At 44.6% G+C, this 21,095-nt stretch overlaps 4 protein-coding genes across 5 annotated transcripts; 3 read left to right on the top strand and 1 right to left on the bottom strand.

Moving 5' to 3' along the window:
- The first annotated feature begins 2,496 nt into the window (after window positions 1-2,496).
- p4hb (prolyl 4-hydroxylase, beta polypeptide) lies at window positions 2,497-10,280 on the top strand. Its single transcript, XM_058068603.2, has 11 exons — window positions 2,497-2,826; window positions 3,814-4,020; window positions 5,363-5,496; window positions 5,608-5,745; window positions 6,342-6,446; window positions 6,543-6,668; window positions 6,768-6,968; window positions 7,071-7,191; window positions 7,732-7,913; window positions 8,316-8,432; window positions 9,163-10,280. The coding sequence occupies exons 1-11, from the start codon at window positions 2,688-2,690 to the stop codon at window positions 9,226-9,228; spliced, it is 1,536 nt and encodes a 511-aa protein (XP_057924586.2). The 5' UTR covers window positions 2,497-2,687; the 3' UTR covers window positions 9,229-10,280.
- Window positions 10,281-11,040: 760 nt separating this feature from the next.
- Window positions 11,041-12,527, top strand: ppp1r27b (protein phosphatase 1, regulatory subunit 27b). Its single transcript, XM_058068633.2, has 3 exons — window positions 11,041-11,617; window positions 11,685-11,835; window positions 11,949-12,527. The coding sequence occupies exons 1-3, from the start codon at window positions 11,404-11,406 to the stop codon at window positions 12,067-12,069; spliced, it is 486 nt and encodes a 161-aa protein (XP_057924616.2). The 5' UTR covers window positions 11,041-11,403; the 3' UTR covers window positions 12,070-12,527.
- Window positions 12,483-13,875, bottom strand: anapc11 (APC11 anaphase promoting complex subunit 11 homolog (yeast)). 2 transcript variants are annotated; one of them, XM_058068645.2, is made up of 3 exons: window positions 13,772-13,875; window positions 13,285-13,403; window positions 12,483-13,124 (listed from the first exon to the last, which is right to left on the bottom strand). In XM_058068645.2, the coding sequence occupies exons 2-3, from the start codon at window positions 13,391-13,393 to the stop codon at window positions 12,979-12,981; spliced, it is 255 nt and encodes an 84-aa protein (XP_057924628.1). In that variant the 5' UTR covers window positions 13,394-13,403; window positions 13,772-13,875; the 3' UTR covers window positions 12,483-12,978. The 2 variants fall into 2 exon arrangements, with proteins under 2 accessions (XP_057924628.1, XP_057924636.1); XM_058068653.2 differs by lacking the exon at window positions 13,772-13,875 and adding an exon at window positions 13,699-13,765.
- A 498-nt stretch (window positions 13,876-14,373) lies between these two features.
- mgarpb (mitochondria localized glutamic acid rich protein b) lies at window positions 14,374-21,029 on the top strand. Its single transcript, XM_078793128.1, has 5 exons — window positions 14,374-14,602; window positions 16,734-16,831; window positions 16,959-17,031; window positions 17,516-17,818; window positions 19,656-21,029. Exons 1-5 carry the CDS (start codon window positions 14,530-14,532, stop codon window positions 20,642-20,644), a joined length of 1,536 nt encoding a protein of 511 aa, XP_078649254.1. The 5' UTR covers window positions 14,374-14,529; the 3' UTR covers window positions 20,645-21,029.
- The last annotated feature ends 66 nt before the right edge of the window (window positions 21,030-21,095 follow it).

Consider the following 21,095-nt stretch of genomic DNA (forward strand, 5'->3'; position numbering starts at 1 on the left):
CGGTGGCTGCTATGAAATCCATGGAAACACTGCTGGGAAAGGTGCAGGTGCAGAATCTGAAAGCTCTAGAAAGCTTTCTGTTATTATTACGTTATTGTGTGAAGCTGCTCTATAGGAGTCCACCACTCAATACAACGGCCCAAAAATGAGCATAATGGGTCAGGATTATTGTGCCTTTTGTAAAATTCAACCTACAATAAAAGCCCATTTTCTTCCCCCGGCCTGGTGCCCGTGTAGCACCAAACATTACAGTCACATTGATGACACCTAGTGACCAGTGTGAAATACTACACATCATCACAATGGCTTTGAAGGAGTTCTGAATGCATTAGATTTACATTTTAGTTCATTAAACCATTGTTTTTGCTTGAAAATATATTCATTCATTTTCTACCGCTTATCCTTACGAGGGTGACGGGCTGGAGCCTATCCCAGCTGTCTTGGGGCAAGAGGCGGGGTACACCCTGGACTGGTGGCCAGCCAATCCCAGGGCACATATAGACAAACAACCATTCACACTCACATTCATACCTATGGACAATTTGGAGTTTAGGCAAAAAATAAGTCAAATCTGTAATCCTAATGTTAATTTCTAATGACGATACTATATTTTGTAGTGTAGTAAGTCTGTTGATGTTTCTGGGAATGTTGTTTTGCGTTTGCTGTGTTTTTGCTGCCTTTTTCCGGACTGAACATGATGAAGAAAACACGCACAGGGCAATTAGCGTCATGTAAAAGCACCAGCGTCCACATTAGAAACCTGCGTCACAGACAGCGCTGCAAATGAATGCGCTTTGTCCGATAAGTCCAAGGACCGCTGGGGCCAGGACTGCGAGCGTCGGCATGGCAACAGTACTGAACATTCAAAGTGGTCGTCCTTACTCCGGCTCTTAAATCTCATGAAGCTTTAATGACGTGACGTCAAAGCAGGAATTCAGATGCTGTCCTCGTGCCTCGATGAACTCAATGAGGGTGAAGTCATTGGTATAAGACACAGGTGGCGCATGGTGCATTCTGCCCATTTTAAACACAGCCTCAACCCCCCCAACTACCTGTATAGCTTACACTATGGACTATGATTTGTTGAGCAAACAAAAAAAGGCAGACTGAACCCACTTTTGTTCAAGTCAACTTAGTGTCATGTATGTTCCTTGTATTGCATCACTTGGCATGGTTGGATGAAGGGAGAGCCTAAAGTCATGTGACAACAAGCGGAGGCAGCGTTCATGTCTTGTCCAAAAGTTCCATCCTGGCTTGTTCCTTCCTGTGCCGTCATGTGACACTGATGGGGTCAAGCGCAGTGTACATCTTTGTAGAGTGTCAACGCCTGGAAGGGCAGAAGTTCAGCACATCCATCAGTCACATTTAACAATGGAGACGACGCCAAAACCAATACGGTGCAAGCTCAAAGAACAAAACGTCTTAGCGGTATTTTAACAATATGCACAGTGCCGTCTTAAAAAGACGCTTCTGGACATGAATATGCTTTGAAGGTAAATTAAAGCCAGGGATGGATCAAATATCAAGTAGTTGCCAGTAGCGCACTATTGTTCATTCGTTGTATTCATATTAGGCATGTTCGACAATTATCGCTATGATAATTATCTGCCCGATATCAGCATAAATATGCTATATCGGTATCTGATTTTTTCCCTGATCATGAAAAACGATATTTCAAAAAATACTGTATCGATATCGGAAATTAAAAATTGGACAATATCAGCATATCAGTTTTCAGCAATGATCAAATGATATCGGACATCCCTAATTGATATATTGTAACTGTTCACAAATACATTCTTCTCCTGTGTTTTATAATCATGATCAACACATGGAAAAAAACATTAAATGATCCAGAGAAATTTCAAGTGAAAATACCCCTGCCTTGTATTTACTTGGTATCGACTGAGTTCTCAAGCCAAGGACTATTGAGTTGTGTTTTAAGTGGGGATGATATTGGTGCCGATAATTATTGGACATCCCGGATTTAAGTGTTATCGGTGTCACATTTGAATGACTTGGACTGTTCTATAACCCCTAAAGCTGATTGGACCAGACGCCTTAAGCCCCTCCCCTCTCTTTTGTGTGTGTTATATGTGCAGCAACTCTACGCAGGAAACTCATGTTGGCTGCTTGTACCAGGGATCTTGTCCTTTTGTTTACCTTACACAAAGCTCATGACCATAGGTGATGGTATGACATAGATTACTATTATAGTTTGTGTTTTTAATCAGTAAGATCAAAGAAAGGATAAAAAATGACGTCGTTATGTCGTTTATACTATATATTTCTATGTATTGTCTCTTTTAGCGTGTAGAGTTGTCCCCTGGCGTTAGCTCGTGGAACAGACTGTGACACATAAAGTGAAAACACGCAAGAAGTCCACGTCTATGACGTCCGCAGCTTTGACTGTGACGTTGTGCACAAGCGACGGGCGCCGTGTTTCACTTCCAGGTGCCGGCAGCTGCGGTCCAGTCAAATTGCAACACGAACTGCTTAGGACCAGATAAATACGCATGCGCATTGCAGTCGAGCCCTTCTGCTTTCTTCGCGCACTGCCACGTTAGTAGCGGCAGACACAAAATAGCACATACTCTCCTCAAAAAACCCAGCAAGGAAGAACACCTTTGAGTCAACTGCGTCTCCACTTCTCCGATCTGTCAGCGGAAGACTCCTCGTCGACGAAAATGCTCCGGTTATTTCTCCTGTGCATGCTAGCCGCAGCCATTCCGGCTGAGATCGCCGAGGAAGAAGACGTCCTGGTGCTGAAAAGCAGTAACTTCGACGAGGCTCTCACAGCACACCCAAACCTCCTGGTAGAATTCTGTAAGTGAGGAAAAATCTCGCCGAGTGTTTGTTTGGTATTTCTCAGGCTGGTCGGCGGGTCAGCTAGCTAGCTAGCTAACTTGTGTCTGTTGTGCGGCTAAACTTTATCACCTTCCACAAGTTACTCCTGCTAGTGGCTAATTGTTGGAGTGTTACCAATGTTACCCATTGCACCCAGCGGGTATATTTTCCTGTTAAGTGTAGTGTTTTTAAAAAAAATGACAAGGACAGGGACGGACAAATGTCAATAAAATGAACTGTATAAACTGCCATTTTGATACAGGCTTAGTGTGATTAGGCGATTTAGTTTACTCGGTACATGAATGGGTAAACAATTATGGTTCCACTCAGCGGATGACTTCGATGTACTTGTAAGTTTTTATTTGTGGGCTTAAAGTAATTTTCATTGACAATTAAAACCAATTAGCCACTACTAATTGTCACTACTTGAAAGCACACAGGCCTGTCCCGCTGGTGCAGAGTCAAGATTGTTGACCTGCTCTCGAGTCACGTGACTGTCGGTGGGCCAGTCACAGCCCGATCCTGGGTCAGGCAAGCCAATGAGCTAAGGATGGGCGTGACCTTAATGTGGATGTGGAGCTAAGTTGACGTGTACTTCACTGAAATGTGTTTACACTACTGCAGGGTGGGTTTTTTTGCGAAGTATTTAAAATTATGCAATACTGGCATTTATCTTGGAGGTGTCATACCTGGATGAGTCATACGTATCACATTGCAGACAAACAAAACTAATTAGTAAATTTTCATTTCAAACATCACTACATTGTAGTATGAAGTTGTGGATTATCTGCTGCTTTGAGTGGGATGGTTATAGAAACCATGAGAAAAGTCATCTTCAGCGATGCAAAATTTGTTTGTCCAGCCCAAAATTATTTGCAAAAAGTTTTTTCCTTAGTATGCTTTCCTTTGTTGTTCTATCCCAGGTGTGTGTGTGCTGTAATTTCTTGCTTGTACTCCATCCTTCAGACGCTCCATGGTGTGGTCACTGCAAGGCACTGGCGCCAGAGTATGCCAGGGCCGCTGGCATGCTCAAGGCAGAGGGTTCAGAGATCCGCCTGGGTAAGGTTGACGCCACAGAAGAGAGCGACCTGGCCCAGGAGTTTGGCGTCCGAGGATATCCCACCATCAAGTTCTTTAAGGGAGGAGATAAGGAATCTGCGAGGGATTACTCAGGTGAGCCTTTTAATCCGAGCAGATTTATTTGCAGATGTTTTTTTTTTTTTAAAGCAGTTGTTGCAAGATTGGTGGTAAACATGTGTGTCGTGTTTGAGTTTGTGTTCAGATAATGTTATATTTTCTAAACGAAGATTAGACTATCTGCAAGAATAGTGCCTCCAGCTAGATTTCGTAACAATTTTGTGTTCACAATCCTTCCCAAACATCAGGACAACCAACCTGTGTTTTGCCTAATCCCATATCATAAAAACTCTAACGTTGTTGTTGCATTTGTCAAAAAGGCAAAATAATCTGCTGACGGCTGACTTGACTGCAACCTGACGTTTGGCCAGCAGATGTCAGTATACCACCACTGCAGTGTTTTGAAGTTTTTGTAATATTGTGCTAGAGTGAAGGAAGCTAAAATGTTTGCATAGAAGTAAATTTGAAGACTTATTGAAGCCAAAAGGATACAATTTGGTTGTAAAAAAAAATGCATAGACTTTACATTTCATTTCTTGTAAGCAGCTTTCTAAAAACTCAAGGGCACAGCAGTGCGCTGCTTTTAACTGAAAGATTCAAGGCAAACATCCGCTACGGACACATGCTGATCACATTTTGGACTTGTACTTCCTAAATGTTGTAATTACTGATCAAAGTTCCACCATGGACTCTGTACCTCCTAAATGTTGTAGCTTCTAATCTAAATTATTGAGCAAAGTGCCAACATTGGGGTTAATGGCCTCTCATCATGATCAGTTGGATATATGGCGGAAGTCCATGACCAAATTTGGGGTTGTCAAACTTCTGTGAGAGAGAACGCAACTTTTTCAGGGCTTCATGAAATAAAATGTGGGTTTTTTTTACCCATCATGTTTATAACCTTGTATGCATGATCTCTGCATGGTGCATTTTAGGGGTGTCCTTATACAACTTGTTCATTTCAGATATGGATATCGCTGCCTTTAATATCTGCCCATACCAGATCTGCACAAATCTTGCACAATAAGCGCAAATTTTGCCAAATTTTCCTTTTGTCCTTGTGCAGCGGTTCACCAGTGGAAGTTTCGCCATGTGGTGTACAGACTCTTAGACCTGCTTGTCTGTACTTGGACTTAACACTTAGGTTCAAGTACTGCTTACACTTAACACTTATGTGTTTCTTGGTTTTGCTAGTATGATTTCTGTGGACTTGGAATTGAGATAATTACTGTAGAACTTCAGACTAGAGGTGGCTACTTTGCTGCTTCTTCAGTAAGCCATTGTCTTAATTAAAATAAAAACAAGATGGGGTTAAAGTAGGTTTGTGTTTTCAGAAGCTCATAATCTTAAGGTGAGATGTTTGTTACCTGTGTTTCAGCTGGAAGGCAGGCAGATGACATTGTCAACTGGCTGAAGAAGCGCACAGGCCCTGCTGTCACCACCCTGGTGGACGTCACTGCCACACAGTCTCTGATTGCCGACAATGAAGTGGTGGTCATTGGATTCTTTAAGGTGAGATCCTTTTGCAAGTACGATGTGTCGAAGAAAAACACAAAATGTGCAAGATGTGACTTTCAACTAAAAGAAAAAACCCCAATGCATTTTGTTTTTTGTGTACCATAGGATGTTGAATCTGCTGGTGCCAAGGCTTTTGAAAAAGCAGCTGAAGCCGTGGAAGATATTCCCTTTGCCACGACTTCAGAAGAAGCAGTGTTTACCAAGTTTGAGGTGTCTCAGGACAGTGTTGTCCTCTTCAAGAAGGTGAGTGCATTTTCTGTGGTCACAATCACTCGAAGGTATTTAAAATGACATGTATTCTATTGCATGTTAGCGTTAACTTAATTAACATGTGTCATCTAATGATCGCTAAATGGGTCATTGTGCCCTCATGCAAGTTTTTAATGGCGCTCGCATATCAGTCTGCTTTTTGGTCTACGTGTTTGCACGGTAATCTGATGCAGTCGACCCCGCAGTATCCGCTGCTGCTAAGTTTGCCAGGTCCCTGGCAGTCGTGAGGGACCTGCTCATGGAATGACAGCCGCACGTGATGCTAATGACATGAAATTATCCCCTCTAAGGCTAATTGACATTGAGTAGTTGTTGAATTTCAGCCCCGGAGCTGTCTGCACCGACGGGGCGAATGCACTTTAAAAAAAGGTGCAAAAACCGACTACACCGTAAGGGACTTGGAGCTTGAAACCTGTTGGGTACATCTGCAATAGTGACACTCTGATCGACTGCAATTAAACCGGTGACTTGGTTTCAAAATTGATAGACTTTTACGGCTCTGATCAACACATGTAAACTTTGTGGGGGGAAGACAACTGACTGGGAATCAAATGTGTTTGTGTTTTCAGTTCGATGAGGGACGCAACACCTTTGACGGTGATCTCACCAAAGACAACATCCTGTCCTTCATCAAGGCCAACCAACTGCCTCTGGTCATCGAGTTCACAGAGCAGGTAATTAGTGGGCTCCTGCATTTCCAAGTAACGAGCAGTGCAACAGCTCCAAGTGATTCTTTTAATTTCTGTAACATCATTCTGTATCATCCACAGACCGCCCCGAAAATATTTGGTGGAGAGATCAAGTCCCACATTCTCATGTTTCTGCCAAAAGCAGCCTCAGACTTCCAGGATAAAATGGACCAGTTTAAGAAAGCCGCAGAGTCATTCAAGGGTCAGGTGAGGTCGCATGTCAGTCATCGTATTAGCCGCCATCGCTTCCAACGTTTTCTGATAGGATGGAGACACTTTTAACTGTCTTATTACATCTCTGTCCAGATCCTGTTCATTTTCATCGACAGCGACGTGGACGACAACCAGCGCATCCTGGAGTTCTTTGGCCTGAAGAAAGAGGAGTGCCCTGCCATTCGTCTCATCACCTTGGAGGATGAGATGACAAAGTACAAGCCAGAGAATGACGCCATCACTGCTGAAAGCATCGTCCAATTCTGCATGCAGTTCCTCGAGGGCAAGCTGAAGGTAGGATTATGGCTGACAGCGGCGTCATTTCACCCTGGGTTCAAATAAACGAGTATTATAATCAACACAAACATTAACGATGCGTCGTCTCGTCCTTCTCAGCCTCACCGTATGAGCCAAGACGTCCCCGAAGACTGGGACAAAAACCCAGTCAAGGTTCTGGTCGGCAAGAACTTTGAGGAGGTGGCCTTCGATCCCAAGAAGAACGTCTTCGTTGAATTCTGTAAGATTTGTTTACACTGTACAGTTGGGAAAATGAGCATTTAAAATAGCATGAAGGCACATTTGCTTGAGATGAGCTCACCAAAGGCCTCTCTTCAACATGCATATTAAAAAGGCAACACCTCCAAGCATGTTTGTCTTAAACCCAAATTTGATTTTCTTACTCGCTCCCGGCTAAGCAGTTTTTATTTCCAAGAGTTGATCAGGCTTCACACGTATGCTCTCATGGCGGCTTCTGCTAAGGGAGTTGTTACCAGACACTTTAGCTAAAAACACCCACTTAAAAATAGCGACTGGATCATTCTGCGGTGGTTCACATAGAGGTGTGCACTATTTTAGGGTTTTTTAATCACTTGTGACCAGCAGGGGTTGGCTTGTCCGCTTCAGGCGACCTCATCCTAAGCTATGTCCACATGAACGTGGTTGTTTTCCAAAAGACACATTTTTTTGGCCTTTTGGTCCAAACAGGTTTTGGCTTTTTAAAAACCGGCGCTTAGGGGACGTCTTGTGCAGAGATTGAAATAACATTGCTGTGTTGCAGATGCACCCTGGTGTGGCCACTGTAAGCAGCTCAATCCCATCTGGGAAAAGCTGGGCGAGAAGTACAAGGACAGCGCTGACATCATCGTGGCCAAGATGGACTCTACAGCCAATGAGATTGAGGCAGTCAAAGTCCACAGCTTCCCTACCCTTAAATTCTTCCCAGCAGGAGACGAACACATGGTATTTCACTCATTCTTGTCTTGATGAACACAGCCTGGTCGTACAAATGAAAGATGTAGGTGGAGCCTCACATCCAAAGTAATGTCATGAATGCTTCTCAATTTAGCAAACCATACGGTAGAAACGTGAGCCTCTTGACCTCCATAAGCTTCTTGTTGTTGTTGATCGACTCTGCTGCATTCCTGCTCAATGACTCTTGTATGCCCAGCCTGCACCTGCTTTACGCTTAAACAGGTATTGATACTTCTGTAAATACTTTGTACACTGGATCCACCTGATGGAAAGCACAGTGTGCAGGGTAGCAGGATGAATGTGGTGAAATTGCACAGCACATGTGGCTTAAGTGTAGTTAGGCAGCAGATAAGATTCAATCATTTGCAAGAAACTGCATCTTATCCATAGGTGATCGATTACAATGGGGAGAGAACACTGGAAGGCTTCACCAAGTTCCTGGAGAGTGGCGGTAAGGAGGGAGGCGCTCCAGCTGGGGATGACGATGACGAGGATTACGATGCTGATGTAAGAAATTCACTATAGGCATCAACACTTGCTTTTACTGGAAACTTATTGGAATCTTTTATGATTTTGGAGGTAATTGAAGATCCTAAATCCTGGATTCAGTCAGGATTGGAGGTTCTAACATTAGCACAGACACCCGCCCACCCGATCCCTAGCCACACCCTCTCTTCCAAGCGGTTGTGCTCCAACTAGGACAGTTTTCTCAGCGTTGAAGTGAAATTTGGCATAAAATGTCTTCTACTGTTGCTTTTAATTAGGCATTATAAAGGAGACGTAAGGTGTTAACTTGTCAGGCTTTAAATTAAGAATTCACAAAGCCAACCAGCACAGGCCTGACGTGCACAACGAGACTGTTGATGCTACTTTTATCTCCTCTCCTTCCCAGCAGTCTAATTCTAGCGCAGCCTATTACTGTCCTCTTATATTCCACAGCTGTCCTAACTGTTTACTGGGCATTGCCTGGAGCCGGCAGTGGCGCACGTGCAGCATTGGAGCTAACATTGGCATCTGCCTGCACACGCTCAACTCCCTCAGACCTAGACTAGACATGGAGGAATGCCCATGCAAATAAACCATGTGTTTTTTATTTTTTAGTCTGTTGCTATTACCCTACAGTAGAAATGATGGAGCGTTCATATCATTTTATAAGCAGGAAATTAGACTTGATGTAAATGTATCATTCTGGATCCAATGTCAGTTTTTGATTTGTCATTTCGGTCCCGATCTCCAGGATTTGGATGAAGGTCAGGATGAGGACTCTGACGGCGAGGACGACGATGGTCATGACGAGTTGTAAGAGGCGGTCGAGAGAAGAGGAGTCCCGCCCTGTTCCCTCTTTCCAGTCACTACACCACCTTCACTCTTTATTGAACCCCACACCCCACGAGTTCTGAGCTGAGAACATGAATACGTCACTCAACTGCCTATGAGTCCACCAGCCTGGCCCAGTAATTGACCAAGGCAGCACGAGTGGCGAGGCGGCCCCCCCAACCTCATACTCTTTGCCCAGACTGGTCTTCTGAGGTGGGGAGGGCGGCAACACGGAACTGCACGTGACTCCTCCTGCAAGGCTTCCATGCCAGTTATTTGCCTTGTTTTTGTTAACGCTTCCATTCAAGGGTCGCGTGCACTAAAGTGGTTTAGTGCCGATGCTTTTGTAAGGATCAACCTCGAGAGAACAAGTGGCCATCCTGTTTGTATTTTTCACCAGTATGATTCCCTCGCTGTGTAGCAACTTGCTCGTTTTCTTCCCCCTCGGTGTAGCTCAAGATCTTCATTTGTTACTGTCCTCACTCTTGTAAGATGCATTTTCTAAAAGAACGAATGCTAACTTTCTTTTTTGATGGGGGAAAAAACATGTTTTATTTAATTGCTTAACTAAGTAGTTTTTTATGTTTGACCATCGTGCCCAGTTGTAGCCGGTTGGCCTTGTTGGGGCAGAGTTGGCACTTACACACTCAGGCCATGGATGTTTGGTTTTGGGGGTTTGTTGAGCAGGTTCTGCTGACTGTTCATGCCTCAGTAAAGAGATTGTTATGGTTACTCTAGCAGTGCAGATGTAATGTTGCTTTGAGAGAAGTGTTTGTTAATCTGATTGCTCCTCGCCCATGTTGTACACTCTTGGCTCCATCTCCACACCACTTGCCACTGAAGGGGAACGGATAGTTAGATCATGGTGTGTGAGCATTGCTATGCTGTGATAGGTGGTGGCCCGTGTAGAGATAAGAGATGACATTTGACATCTGTACAGCGGTGAGGGATACTTAAAGCATTCCATCATATCCAGATTGTGGGAAAATGTGAAATGGTGGCCAATAAACGATTAAAAAAAAGATGCATCCTGTTGTAATGTCTTGGTTGAAACGTATTTCACTTCCGTAGTGCGAGTGGAGGCGGTACCTTCTCGCGCATGGCAAGTTTTCGGTACGGTCTTGTTGCGCATGCGCAGTGAATTGATTACCCCAATTCAGTTGAAGTGAATTCCCTAAGTCAAGTATAACAGTCAAAGGAATGGAGGTTCCCAACATTGACTGGCCCACAGCTAAACTATTCACTCGCTTTAACACCTATGGACATCTTGACCCCTACACAACGCACTTCAAGTGTGTTAAACTGTGTCCTGTACAGCTGTGGACGAACTCGTCAAGTCCCTAAGTGACATACAGGAGACATTTTGGAGTGATCGTCATGTCCCAGGATTGGCTTCCCCAAAATGGCAGCGTGTCAGGTCAGCAAACTCATTTCCAAAAGCTTTTTATTCCATTAGTGCGTTGATGGGACACCGAATATTCTGGTCTTGCTATATCCTTGAGCAAAAAGTATACTTAAGTTCATTTTTATCAAGTATACTTGGGGGGTAAGTATGAAAATATACGCCAGACCATAGGGGTAAGTATAAAATATACGACAGACCATGTACTTTGTGTACAAGTTGTCAATTTAAATGCAATCAGTAAAAACTCTTGTAAAGGGATTCACCCCCCCCCCCCCCAGTCAATTAGACTGAATAAGGTGAGTAGTGGTCCCGCCCCATTATTTCAGTAGCACTGCTCAAGTAAAAGGTGGTCATCCATTTTTTTTATGGGTTAGATTAGTCAATAACTGAATGCGAAGACAACATTCATGGAGGAGTTGATTTCATGTGAGAAGAACCACATCATGCATCTGAACATATGTGACCCAGGAGTCTCCTTAAGTTGCCTTCACTAGGATCCTCCCTCCCCCTGCTGAGGAGGTGAAGATTTGTGGGGGTGAAACGGTCATGGCTCGTGACCGCCGAAGGGAGGCACCCTGACATGAGGGGGCCACTCGTGTGGGGTGTCCCAAAATAGCCTGACTGAGAGTATAAAGAGGTGTCAGGGCAGGTCTGGCTTCCAAAGGAGCAGCTCCCCACTTGGAGTCACACAGAGAACGCGTGAGGAAGAAACCATCAAGGGTGACAAACCTTCTCCATTTGGACTGACATACAAGGATGAAGTACTTCCGCTACTCCGTGTCTCAGACTCTGGGACTCAGATCTTACACCCAGGACAAGTACAGAAGCTCCGTATCGCAGAAGCCCCCCCGCAATGTCCACTTCCCCCACGACGTCGTCTTCCAAGACTTTGTACGGCACGGCGAGTTGGAGCGGATCGGACGCTTCATCCGTGCCAGAAGAGTCAGCCTGGACACCATCTACCACTCTGGTAGGACTAGACCTGGTCTGACATGCTGGCGGTGCGTTCTCGGCGGTAACACTCGTGGTGTGTGCAGGTATGGCGGCCATCCATGAGGCAGTGCTTTCTGGGAACCTGGAGTGTGTGGAGCTGCTGGTCCACTATGGAGCAGACATCCACCAGAGAGACGAGGAAGGGTGGACGCCACTTCACATGGCTTGCAGCGACGGATTCCCTCACATTGCACGGTGAGCATCTTCACAGTCCGAACATATCTCGACCATGTGGATGTCCGGCATTGCCGTACTTCACTGACTTCCGGAATCTGACATGGAGCAACGTGACCTGTTTGTTTCTCCAGCTACCTCCTCTCCATTGGCGCTGACCCAAATCTGGAAAATGACAGCGGGGAGAAACCAGCTGACCTCATCGATCCAGACAACAAGGAACTGCTGGACCTCTTCGGCCCAGTCGACGACTGACAACCTCTGGGTTTCCATCGCTCGACTGTTCTGCCGAGAAGGACGATGAAGGCCGGATGAGTTTGGCATCTTGAAGCGGAGAGCTGCCTCAACTGTGGAGGCGACGGTGGACCCCTGAAGGACCCCAGAGCGGACTGGTTCCTCACATGGACCTCCAGGATGCCTTTCAATGAACACTGGTCGTATTTGACGTGAGGCCGGCAGGAGGACAAGACACAGCTTGGGCCTCAAATGGAAACTGTGTACTACTTGTCGGCGTGAACGCACTCAAAAAGACCAAGTATGGAAGTGCGCCAGTTGAAACACCTAGCATCTGCATAAGCGTTCTCCAAATAAAAGCTCAATGAAACTTTTGAATAGATTCTAGCATTCAGCAAACTAATAACTGAACAGATGTGACGTGATGTGTAAAGTTTTGTTTTTATGATTTATTTTTGTACTTTTACAAATAAACTGTACATACAATTCCTCACATTTCAGCATCATTTCTCATCACACATCCTCAATATCAGGAGGCAGAGCCATGGTGGAAAATGTAAACCTGTTCTAACTGGTCAAAACTGATCAGAACCGGTTTGAAACAGTCTGAACCTGTCTAAACCGGTTCTGATTCGGCATGAATAAAAAAAGAGTAGGCAGAAGTATAAAATATTTATTATGCATGTTCCCACCCCATGAACCACAACCTCCCGACCCGTTTGACCCTTATAATATATAACACTAATATGACTCAGTTACCGGACTGCACGGTGGCACAGAGGCCACACAGCTAGGAGACCCAGGTTCGATTCTAACATTCAGCAAACAGGTCGGATTTCACAAACTTTTCTTTCTTTTTTTTCAAATAAACTGTACATACAATTTCAGCTTCATTTTTCGCATGTACAATCATGGCACAAATCCACATGTTCACTCTTTAAACTTCCACTCTTGTCTGCACATAGGACACTGCTGCTGGACCTGCTGGGAGTTGAGCCACTTCAAGATGCAGTGCATGTGGAAACAGTGGGAACACTGACCCCAGACCAGAGGGCAGTCATCTCCGGGTACTTTACCTGGAAAACAGATGGGTTTGTATTTTAGTTCATTTTGCGGTTTTTATGCTTGAACATGATTACGTAAATTATAGCCGGATAGGCTCCGGCTTACCTCGACCCCAGTGAGGATAAGCTGCATAGAAAAAAGGCCGCATGAAAGCAAACGCTGAGTACTTACAGTCAGGACAGCAACCATTGAAGGCCAATCTGCAGATCCCACAGTTCTCGTCATTAGCCACCCACAGCCAGGATGCCACTCCGTTCCATTTCTTGATCTTCACCTTCATCCCGTACGTCCTAAGAGACAAATAGTTAACCTACGCACTCGGGAGGCAGTGACATTGGCTAGCTCATAGCGCGTACTAGCTAGCAGCTACTTTACCAATCTGTCGGCATTTAAACCGATCTTTACATATACAACCGCACTCTAGATTGTATGCTATTTCCTAGAAATGATCATTTTATCGGTATTTTCCTCAGGTGTGGAAAGCCATATGATGCCTGTACTACTTCTTGTGTCTAGTCACAATAGCTAATGCTAGGCTGTGTCTCAACTAAAATGCTTCCGTCGGTACACTTCAGTACACCGTACACTTAGTTCCCAGGTAAGCTCATTTTGACAGCGTAGTGTTGTGCCAAATCTGTGGCTGTTGTTTAGCACTTACCGGAATTTGTGTTCGCAATCTTTATCGGTTTTCCACAGCTACTGGGTTGCTGATCGCCGCCATACTTCAAGTTAGCCCCGCCTCTTCCGCTACGTAGCAAACATTGCACACCATTTTGGACGTACAGTACAATATTAGTTTCACTCTATTTTCATTCAATTGCGGATACAAAAGGTGACGTTTTGGTGTTAAAATACGGTTATTAGTCACATTTCTAACCAATGAAGTTCAGGCGTCGTACTTTAAAACTATTTACTTACTTCAACTTCTTTAGCTTTATTTTGAAAAAATATTCTTACTAAACGTAAATAGTCAATAAAACTTATGGGGCACAAAATATATACAATTTGTGATGTTTAACAGTTGTCTTAGTGTCTAGTCTATTCAATTCAATCAATTCAATTCGTTGAATTATTGCATTTACCGACGCAATATTTTTCACAGCTAATAACTAAGTTCAGAGTAGATTTCGCATCGTATTCGGTGTCTTTATCATATCCAAACAAAACCTCTTATTTCTGTGCTTATTTTAACCGTTAATATTGTATCAACTAATCGTGTTCATGCAGTTCTTAGAGTGTGTCTTTTCGTCCAGCGGCCACTAGGGGGCGCACCAGCGAGCCGCCACCTCTAACGGGCTGTGATGGTGTGTCTTTTTCATTCACGTTAAGGGAAGACTAGAAGCTCAAAGTTCCAAAAGGCCGTGGAGCAATTTCACACGCACGCATTTACTCGCTGCTGCTTGCAACAACAACAACATGTTCTGCAGGAGGGTTTGGCAGAGACTCGGTCCGCTGGCCCAGAGGGTCTTCACACCCACATTTAGAAAAGGTGAGTTTGATTTGTTACTCAATGTTATGTCTGACTTGTCACTTTTTGTTGACATCGATTAAGATATGTCAAAATTGGCATTTTCCCCCTGCACAGCCATTGTGAAATATAAACAGCCTTTCTTCCTGGCATTTGTGACGTAATAATTAAAAGTTTGCTATTTCTTGTCCTAATTATGGATGTCAATAAATTAGCCCAGGGTGTTCACATTAAGTGCGGTACCAAGGCAGTTTTTTTAATGCAAAATAAAAATCAATTCATTATTAATGAGATATATTGGATATTTGTTTGTCACCAAATATGAAGCCACTGTCTTTTGTTCGGATAGTTGATGTTGTTTATTTATGAACATCAGTCATCAAATTCTTACTGTACTGAATTTTGCCATTTGGGTCTCGTACATTCTCTTTTCACGCATCCTTGCTCGAATTATCATTTACTCTGGGGTTTGAGCATGTGGAATTCAGCCGAAGGGACAAAACTGCTTCCATCGCTCCCCCCACCGCCCCATTGGCAATTTCCTGAATAAAATCCTGACTTTGGGAAGAGTGAATCTTCCCAAAGCCAGCATTTCCCCCCACCTTTTTGATTTTGTTGGGTAGTGCCTCCCTTCCACCACACTCACCATTTTGAGTTTAACATGCGGGTACTGACGTAGACGAAGTGAAAGTAGGCAGCCATGACAAAGGCAGCAAGGTCACAGGTCACCTGCTGGAGGTCAAGCTACATCTGACACAACGTGCGAGGAGAGCCCGTGGTCTTCCGACATGCTCATCCGCACACGTGCCTTCTGCCATCTTGGCATGCATGTCAGTTTTAACAGGCTTGAACCTGGCAAGTGAGATTAACTGATTACCTTTATAAATAACTTGTACTTGGCCTGGTCCCTGCAAGGTGCTGCGGTGTGATAACGTTGGATGGGGGAGGACTGAACTGCTTGGACAGGACCAGACAAGCTTTGTTTTGGTTTTCTTCGCTAGTGATTTGGAAGGTTTAGGCATGTCCACTGATGTGATGCTAGGGACCACTTTTTGCACCCCCCAATGTTAACGATAAACCAGCGCCTACAGCGATATGTTGTGATACTGCCACAAATGTAGTACTCCACATTAGCTGCTACTATAACTATCACTCAAGCTTGGTTAATATGCAGGAAATGGATCATGTTGGCCTTTTTTGAGAGGACAAAGTAGTTGTTAGCATCAAAGTAGGTGTGTCCCAATGAATTGCACTTTAGCTAGCTCGTATGAACTTGTTTTCTTGTGTTATAATGCACAGAAAAGGGAAAGAAATATGTGTTCATGTTTCACACAAGGACTTAATGTTGAAGTCTGACGTCGTTTAGGGTACGAGTCTAAGTCAAGTCTGACGTGTGCGACTGGAGTCCCCAAGTCTTCCTGAATGCACGTTGATATGCTGGCAGAAGACGGTTGTGTGCGAGCTCTGGATGGGATTACAGTGGTTTGGATTTTCTGGCCTCCTCTGCATGCACCACTGGCAATCCTCTAAACACTAACAGATCTTCACAAGCTCCATAAAGCCATACTCGGCAGCCCTTCGCCATAACAATAGCATATTTCATGTATCTCTCTGTCCCGGTCACCATGTCTCACAGGACTACGTGATAGCCTGACACGAAGCCCACTTGAGAATGTTGTTCTTTGATACAAATCAGGGATCAGGGAGTCACAGTATTTGTGTGGTCTCCCGGATATTTAATTTAGGGGATGGTTTGGTGTTTAGCTCCGCCTTGCTCCAAATGAGCAGCGCCACATTGTGTAACAGGATTAAGGAATGCACTGACTGTCACGTATTGGGTTTGGGTTGCACCCCGGATACAGACGCAGAGGCAGCTTGTGAGAAAGTGAAAATCCTTTAACCCTGTCTATTCTAGGACAAAAACAACATGAAAACACATGAAAATATGTTTGAAGGGATGGATACCTCTACATACTGTATGGTAGATACCAAGGTAGAAGGACAGGACGTGATGCATCACTGAAAGTAATGCAATCTGGCCACAAAAAGGAAACGCGGGTGGAATTATGACCCAAAAGTGTATCACTCTCTAGTGCAGGATTATCATTTTAAAAAGTGTGTATTATAATATCATAACTTGTCTTCCCTTCAGCTCCAGTGCGGCATATGGCCATAGGGGTTCCTGGTGGCTCGACCAACATGACATATTTCCTTCTGTGTGGAGGAGGCCTCACAGCTGCCGTCGTCTATGTAAGTAAGATCTATCTGCACTCTACATTTGCCCACATCTTGCACCACAAATCATCATATTTATCATCATAATAACTTATACCAGACATTTTCATTTTTGCATTTAATATAACTTTATATTTATCAGGCCTACAAGACTGTCAATGGTGATATTGAGCGCTATGAGGACAGACTCGCCAACATGGCCTCCACAGCAGAAGGTCAGACACACACACACACACACACACACACAATAGTCTGTTGATGGTGGCTCGCCCATTCCAAACATGCTAGAATGCTCATGGTCAATAGCGTGCCTGTTCTGGTTTGTGTCTAAGTGTTCTGCAAGGCAAACACACATCCAGCAATCGTCAGCTTCAGTCATGTGATCACTCTCTAATCCGACGGGGACACGCTGAGATGAGACGCTTTGTCCCTTTCACGCTTCATACTATATGTCGACGGCATATACGTAGCATTTCTACCTTTGAAGACAGCTAATAACTGTCAATAAAGATTAGTGCTGCGTCAAGGATGGAATACTTCCCTCAGTACACTTCAACATTTCTATTCTATTCTATTCTATTCTATTCTATTCTATTCTATTCTATTCTATTCTATTCTATTCTATTCTATTCTATTCTATTCTATTCTATTCTATTCTATTCTATTCTATTCTATTCTATTCTCCAACTCCACCTTCAGCCTCATCAACCGATGAAGCCGAGGCTACACCTGAAGTCACCCCAGTAGAAGAGCCTTCCGTACTGGATGCCCAAGTGGTTGCGGAGTCTGTCGCCGCGCCTGCAGAGAGCGCCGTCGAGCCTTTTGCTGAGAGCACGGCGCCTGAAGCAGACGCTGATGCGGCGTCAGAGGTCATCTCCACCGAGGATGACACTGCAGCAGAAGAGGCAGCCCCGCCTGTAGCTTTGGAGGAAGTAGTTGAAGATGCTCTTGTCCCAGCCGGGGCCGAGACCCCAACAGAGGCCCCTTCAGCTGAGAATGCGGGTACATCAGTAGCGGATGAGTCCCTAGCCCCTGGTCCCCATGTTGAGACTGGTACTGCTGCAGAGATGTCTGCGTGAAACTTAGGTGTTTGCTTGGTTAGAAGCTAGATGTCCGCACTTCCACATCTCCATTCCCAAAAAGGCTCATGGACCCCAAAGGAAACAAAGGGAAGAATTTACATTTACTTCTACTTACGTCTTTCTGTGAAAACCAGTTTGGGGTCCATCAGTTTGGTTCTTTAAAGGCTTCCTTCCCATCAGCCGTTCCAAGCTATCCGTTTAGATCCGTACTCTAAACTTACAATTAGCACCTTTTTAGGAACGGTCATCACCAGAGCAATAACTAGTTTTTTGTTTTCTTTCTGGGTAGTTACCCACATTTTCTCAAGTGTGTTTCTGTTTTCTTATCAATGCCAGGGGTGTCCAATATGCAGCCCGGGAGCCATTTGCAGACTAGAGTTAGATTTTTATTGGCCCCGGCTTATTCCACGAATAAAATAGTGCTGATCACAATCCATGACTGTCGCTACTGGAAATGACAATCACAATACTCATCCGCTTCTTCTTCATTTGTCCATTTTTATTTGTAAATTGCAAGCACGCTTTGCAGTCTGCCTGCCCGTCACGAGTTGAGGAGGAGGTTCAATAATGTAAATGTTAAGGCTGTTGACAGTGGAACGTTCACATTGGTTTTAAACCGTTACACACGTAAGGCTTGTGAACTGGTGTAGAATTGTATGCGCTTCTGGGTGGTATTTGGTACATTTCAGTTAGTGGGGGGTTGAGTGTGGGTGGGGTTCATGTTCACAACGATATTGTAATGGTCGTCACAGCATGAATACTCCCCAGCACTTCCTCAATCTCTTATTCTACCCTTTTTCCCCCAAACGCTTGCTCTAACCAGCATGCTGACCTTGATTGCCCTCTATAGCTTCCACCATGCCTCCCGTGCTTACCATGACTTGACACACAAAGTCTGGACACCCCTGTACGACGTAGGCTGAACAACTTGTAACCGTAGTTAAGCGTAGTGAACATTATTTGGGCCATCGCTCTTGTGTTTTTTTCGACAAACTTTAATCTCCTGCTGCTCAATAAATACGATACTTTCTTCCGTGCCAGCAGTCTGTGCTTGTGCCGAGGTTCACATCGTTCCAGTAGACAAATGGCGTGGATGTGTTTCCTTTGGTAGTGGTGTAGTCTCGTTTTATGTCTCTCAGCGACCTCTCTATGTATTATAGTACATGCAGTTCATTGCAGTCCATTTATCTGCCCTATTTGCACGTCAGTGAAAACTTAAAACAAGCTGGAGACCCCTAAATACAATTTGTAAGTTCTTCCCCTTACGGAGATATGAGCAGTCCATTTGTATGAAGATTTATTATAACAGGAGACATATTTGATTGAGGGAAACACGTATGTGATGCCCTACCAACCAGCAAGCTAGCTGACCCCCACAGACGATGATTTCTTCATGAAACACAACAAAAAGAAAGTCCTACTAATGTCAACTCCGTATGTGGATAAAAGACATCTGACACAGAAACCATCTCTTCCATTCAAAACTCTCCACCACCAAGACCAAGACCGGTGATGGACGGGTTAAGGTCAAGCTGAAGAAGGAGTTGAGCATGGACGACGTGTGGGACTCGTGAAGCAGCTGAAACGTACCATCTGGCCAGGTGCCGCTTGAGGGGGTGGCAAGAGATGGGGGTGTCTGGGGCTGCTGCCCCCGCAAACATATGGACTGCTCATATATTTGTAAAAGGGTCTTAAAGAACCTCTTGGTGACCACCAGTTGCATTTGAACTTGAAGTTGTCCACTTTGTGTCCCTCAGAGGCTGTGCCAGATCTTCTTACAGCTGTAAAAGTTCTCACTGGCTCTTCAGTTGAAATTGCAGCAGCTTCTGTCGGGGAGTCCAGTTTGGTGAGAGCTGTCCGGCAGATAGACGAAGATGGACAAGGCTTGGATTCCGTGTTGGAAGTGGTAGAACCTGAAACCCTTGCGGCAGCTAAAGAACACTCTGAGGAGCTAGCTGTTGCCATGAATGAAGAAGAGCTGGTCCCTGCAGAAGTGCTGACTGAAGAAAAGGTGGATACAGAAGAAAGAGTGGCTGAAGAAGCCACAGAGGAAGCTTTCTCCCCAGCTGCTGAAGAAGAGGAGGAAGTACCTCCTGAGGAACCAGTGGATAACACGGGAGAGGTTCATGCTGGGGGTCAGACCCCAGGTCCTGAATCTGAGACCCTCCCCCATGAAGAGGAAACTATCACTCCTGCAGACGCAGTGGCTGAATCTGAAATGCCTGTGGAAGAAGCTCAAGAAACATGTACATCTCCAGAAGTTGACTGTGGGTCGGAAATGGAGGTGCTCTCGGTGTCTGAACCAGAATCCATTCCCGAGTCCACCTGCCACCACCATCCCCTGGAAGGGATGACGCCCACTGCCGGTCAGCAGTCACAAATCAGTGAGGACGGTGAAGATGAGAGGAATGAAAGCAAGGAGGACAGTGAAGATCAGAGGATTGAAAGCAAGGAGGACGGTGAAGATGAGAGTAATGGAAGCAAGGAGGAAGTTGAAGAAAAAACCAATGAAAGCAAGAAGGATGGTGAAGATGAGAGGAATGAAAGCAAGGAGGACGGTGAAGATCAGAGGATTGAAAGCAAGGAGGATGGTGAAGATCAGAGGATTGAAAGCAAGGAGGAAGGTGAAGATGAGAGGAATGAAAGCAAGGACAAAGGTGAAGAAAAAACTAATGAAAGCAAGGAGGAAGGTGAAGATCAGATGAGTGAAAGCGGGGAGGAAATAATCTGTGGAATCACAAAGTAAGCAAATACTATTGGACAGTCAGTGTTGAAGTACTTCATCCTAGTTTGTATTTTTTACTATATTGACAAAAAGTGTATATGAAATCAAACTGGTTATGAAATAACCAACCTTTATGTGTTCTTACCACGTTTTGCAGTACAGACATTGGCTGTATCTCAAACTTCCCATCAGTAAACTGTGTACACTGTGTACACTGTGTACACTGTGTACTACTTCAGACAGTGTAATGCTGGCCCAAATCCATCCCCATTAGTGCAGTATTGACCTCTCTTCATTCCACCACCACAGTTGCTCCTCAACCGTCATTATTTCTACTTAATCCATCTGCTTCCAATACTTACCCTTAGCAGTATCTCAGTTGGTGCACTACTGTACTTAAAGAGGACCTATTTACACACAATATGGCAGAATACAGTTGACTGTCAGTACCCGCATTTTGCACAAAATGGTG

This window comes from Doryrhamphus excisus, linkage group LG9 (assembly GCF_037039965.1).
Source record: "Doryrhamphus excisus strain RoL-2023G ecotype Guam linkage group LG9, RoL_Dexc_Guam_v1.1, whole genome shotgun sequence".
In the NCBI taxonomy this organism is placed as follows: domain Eukaryota; kingdom Metazoa; phylum Chordata; class Actinopteri; order Syngnathiformes; family Syngnathidae; genus Doryrhamphus; species Doryrhamphus excisus.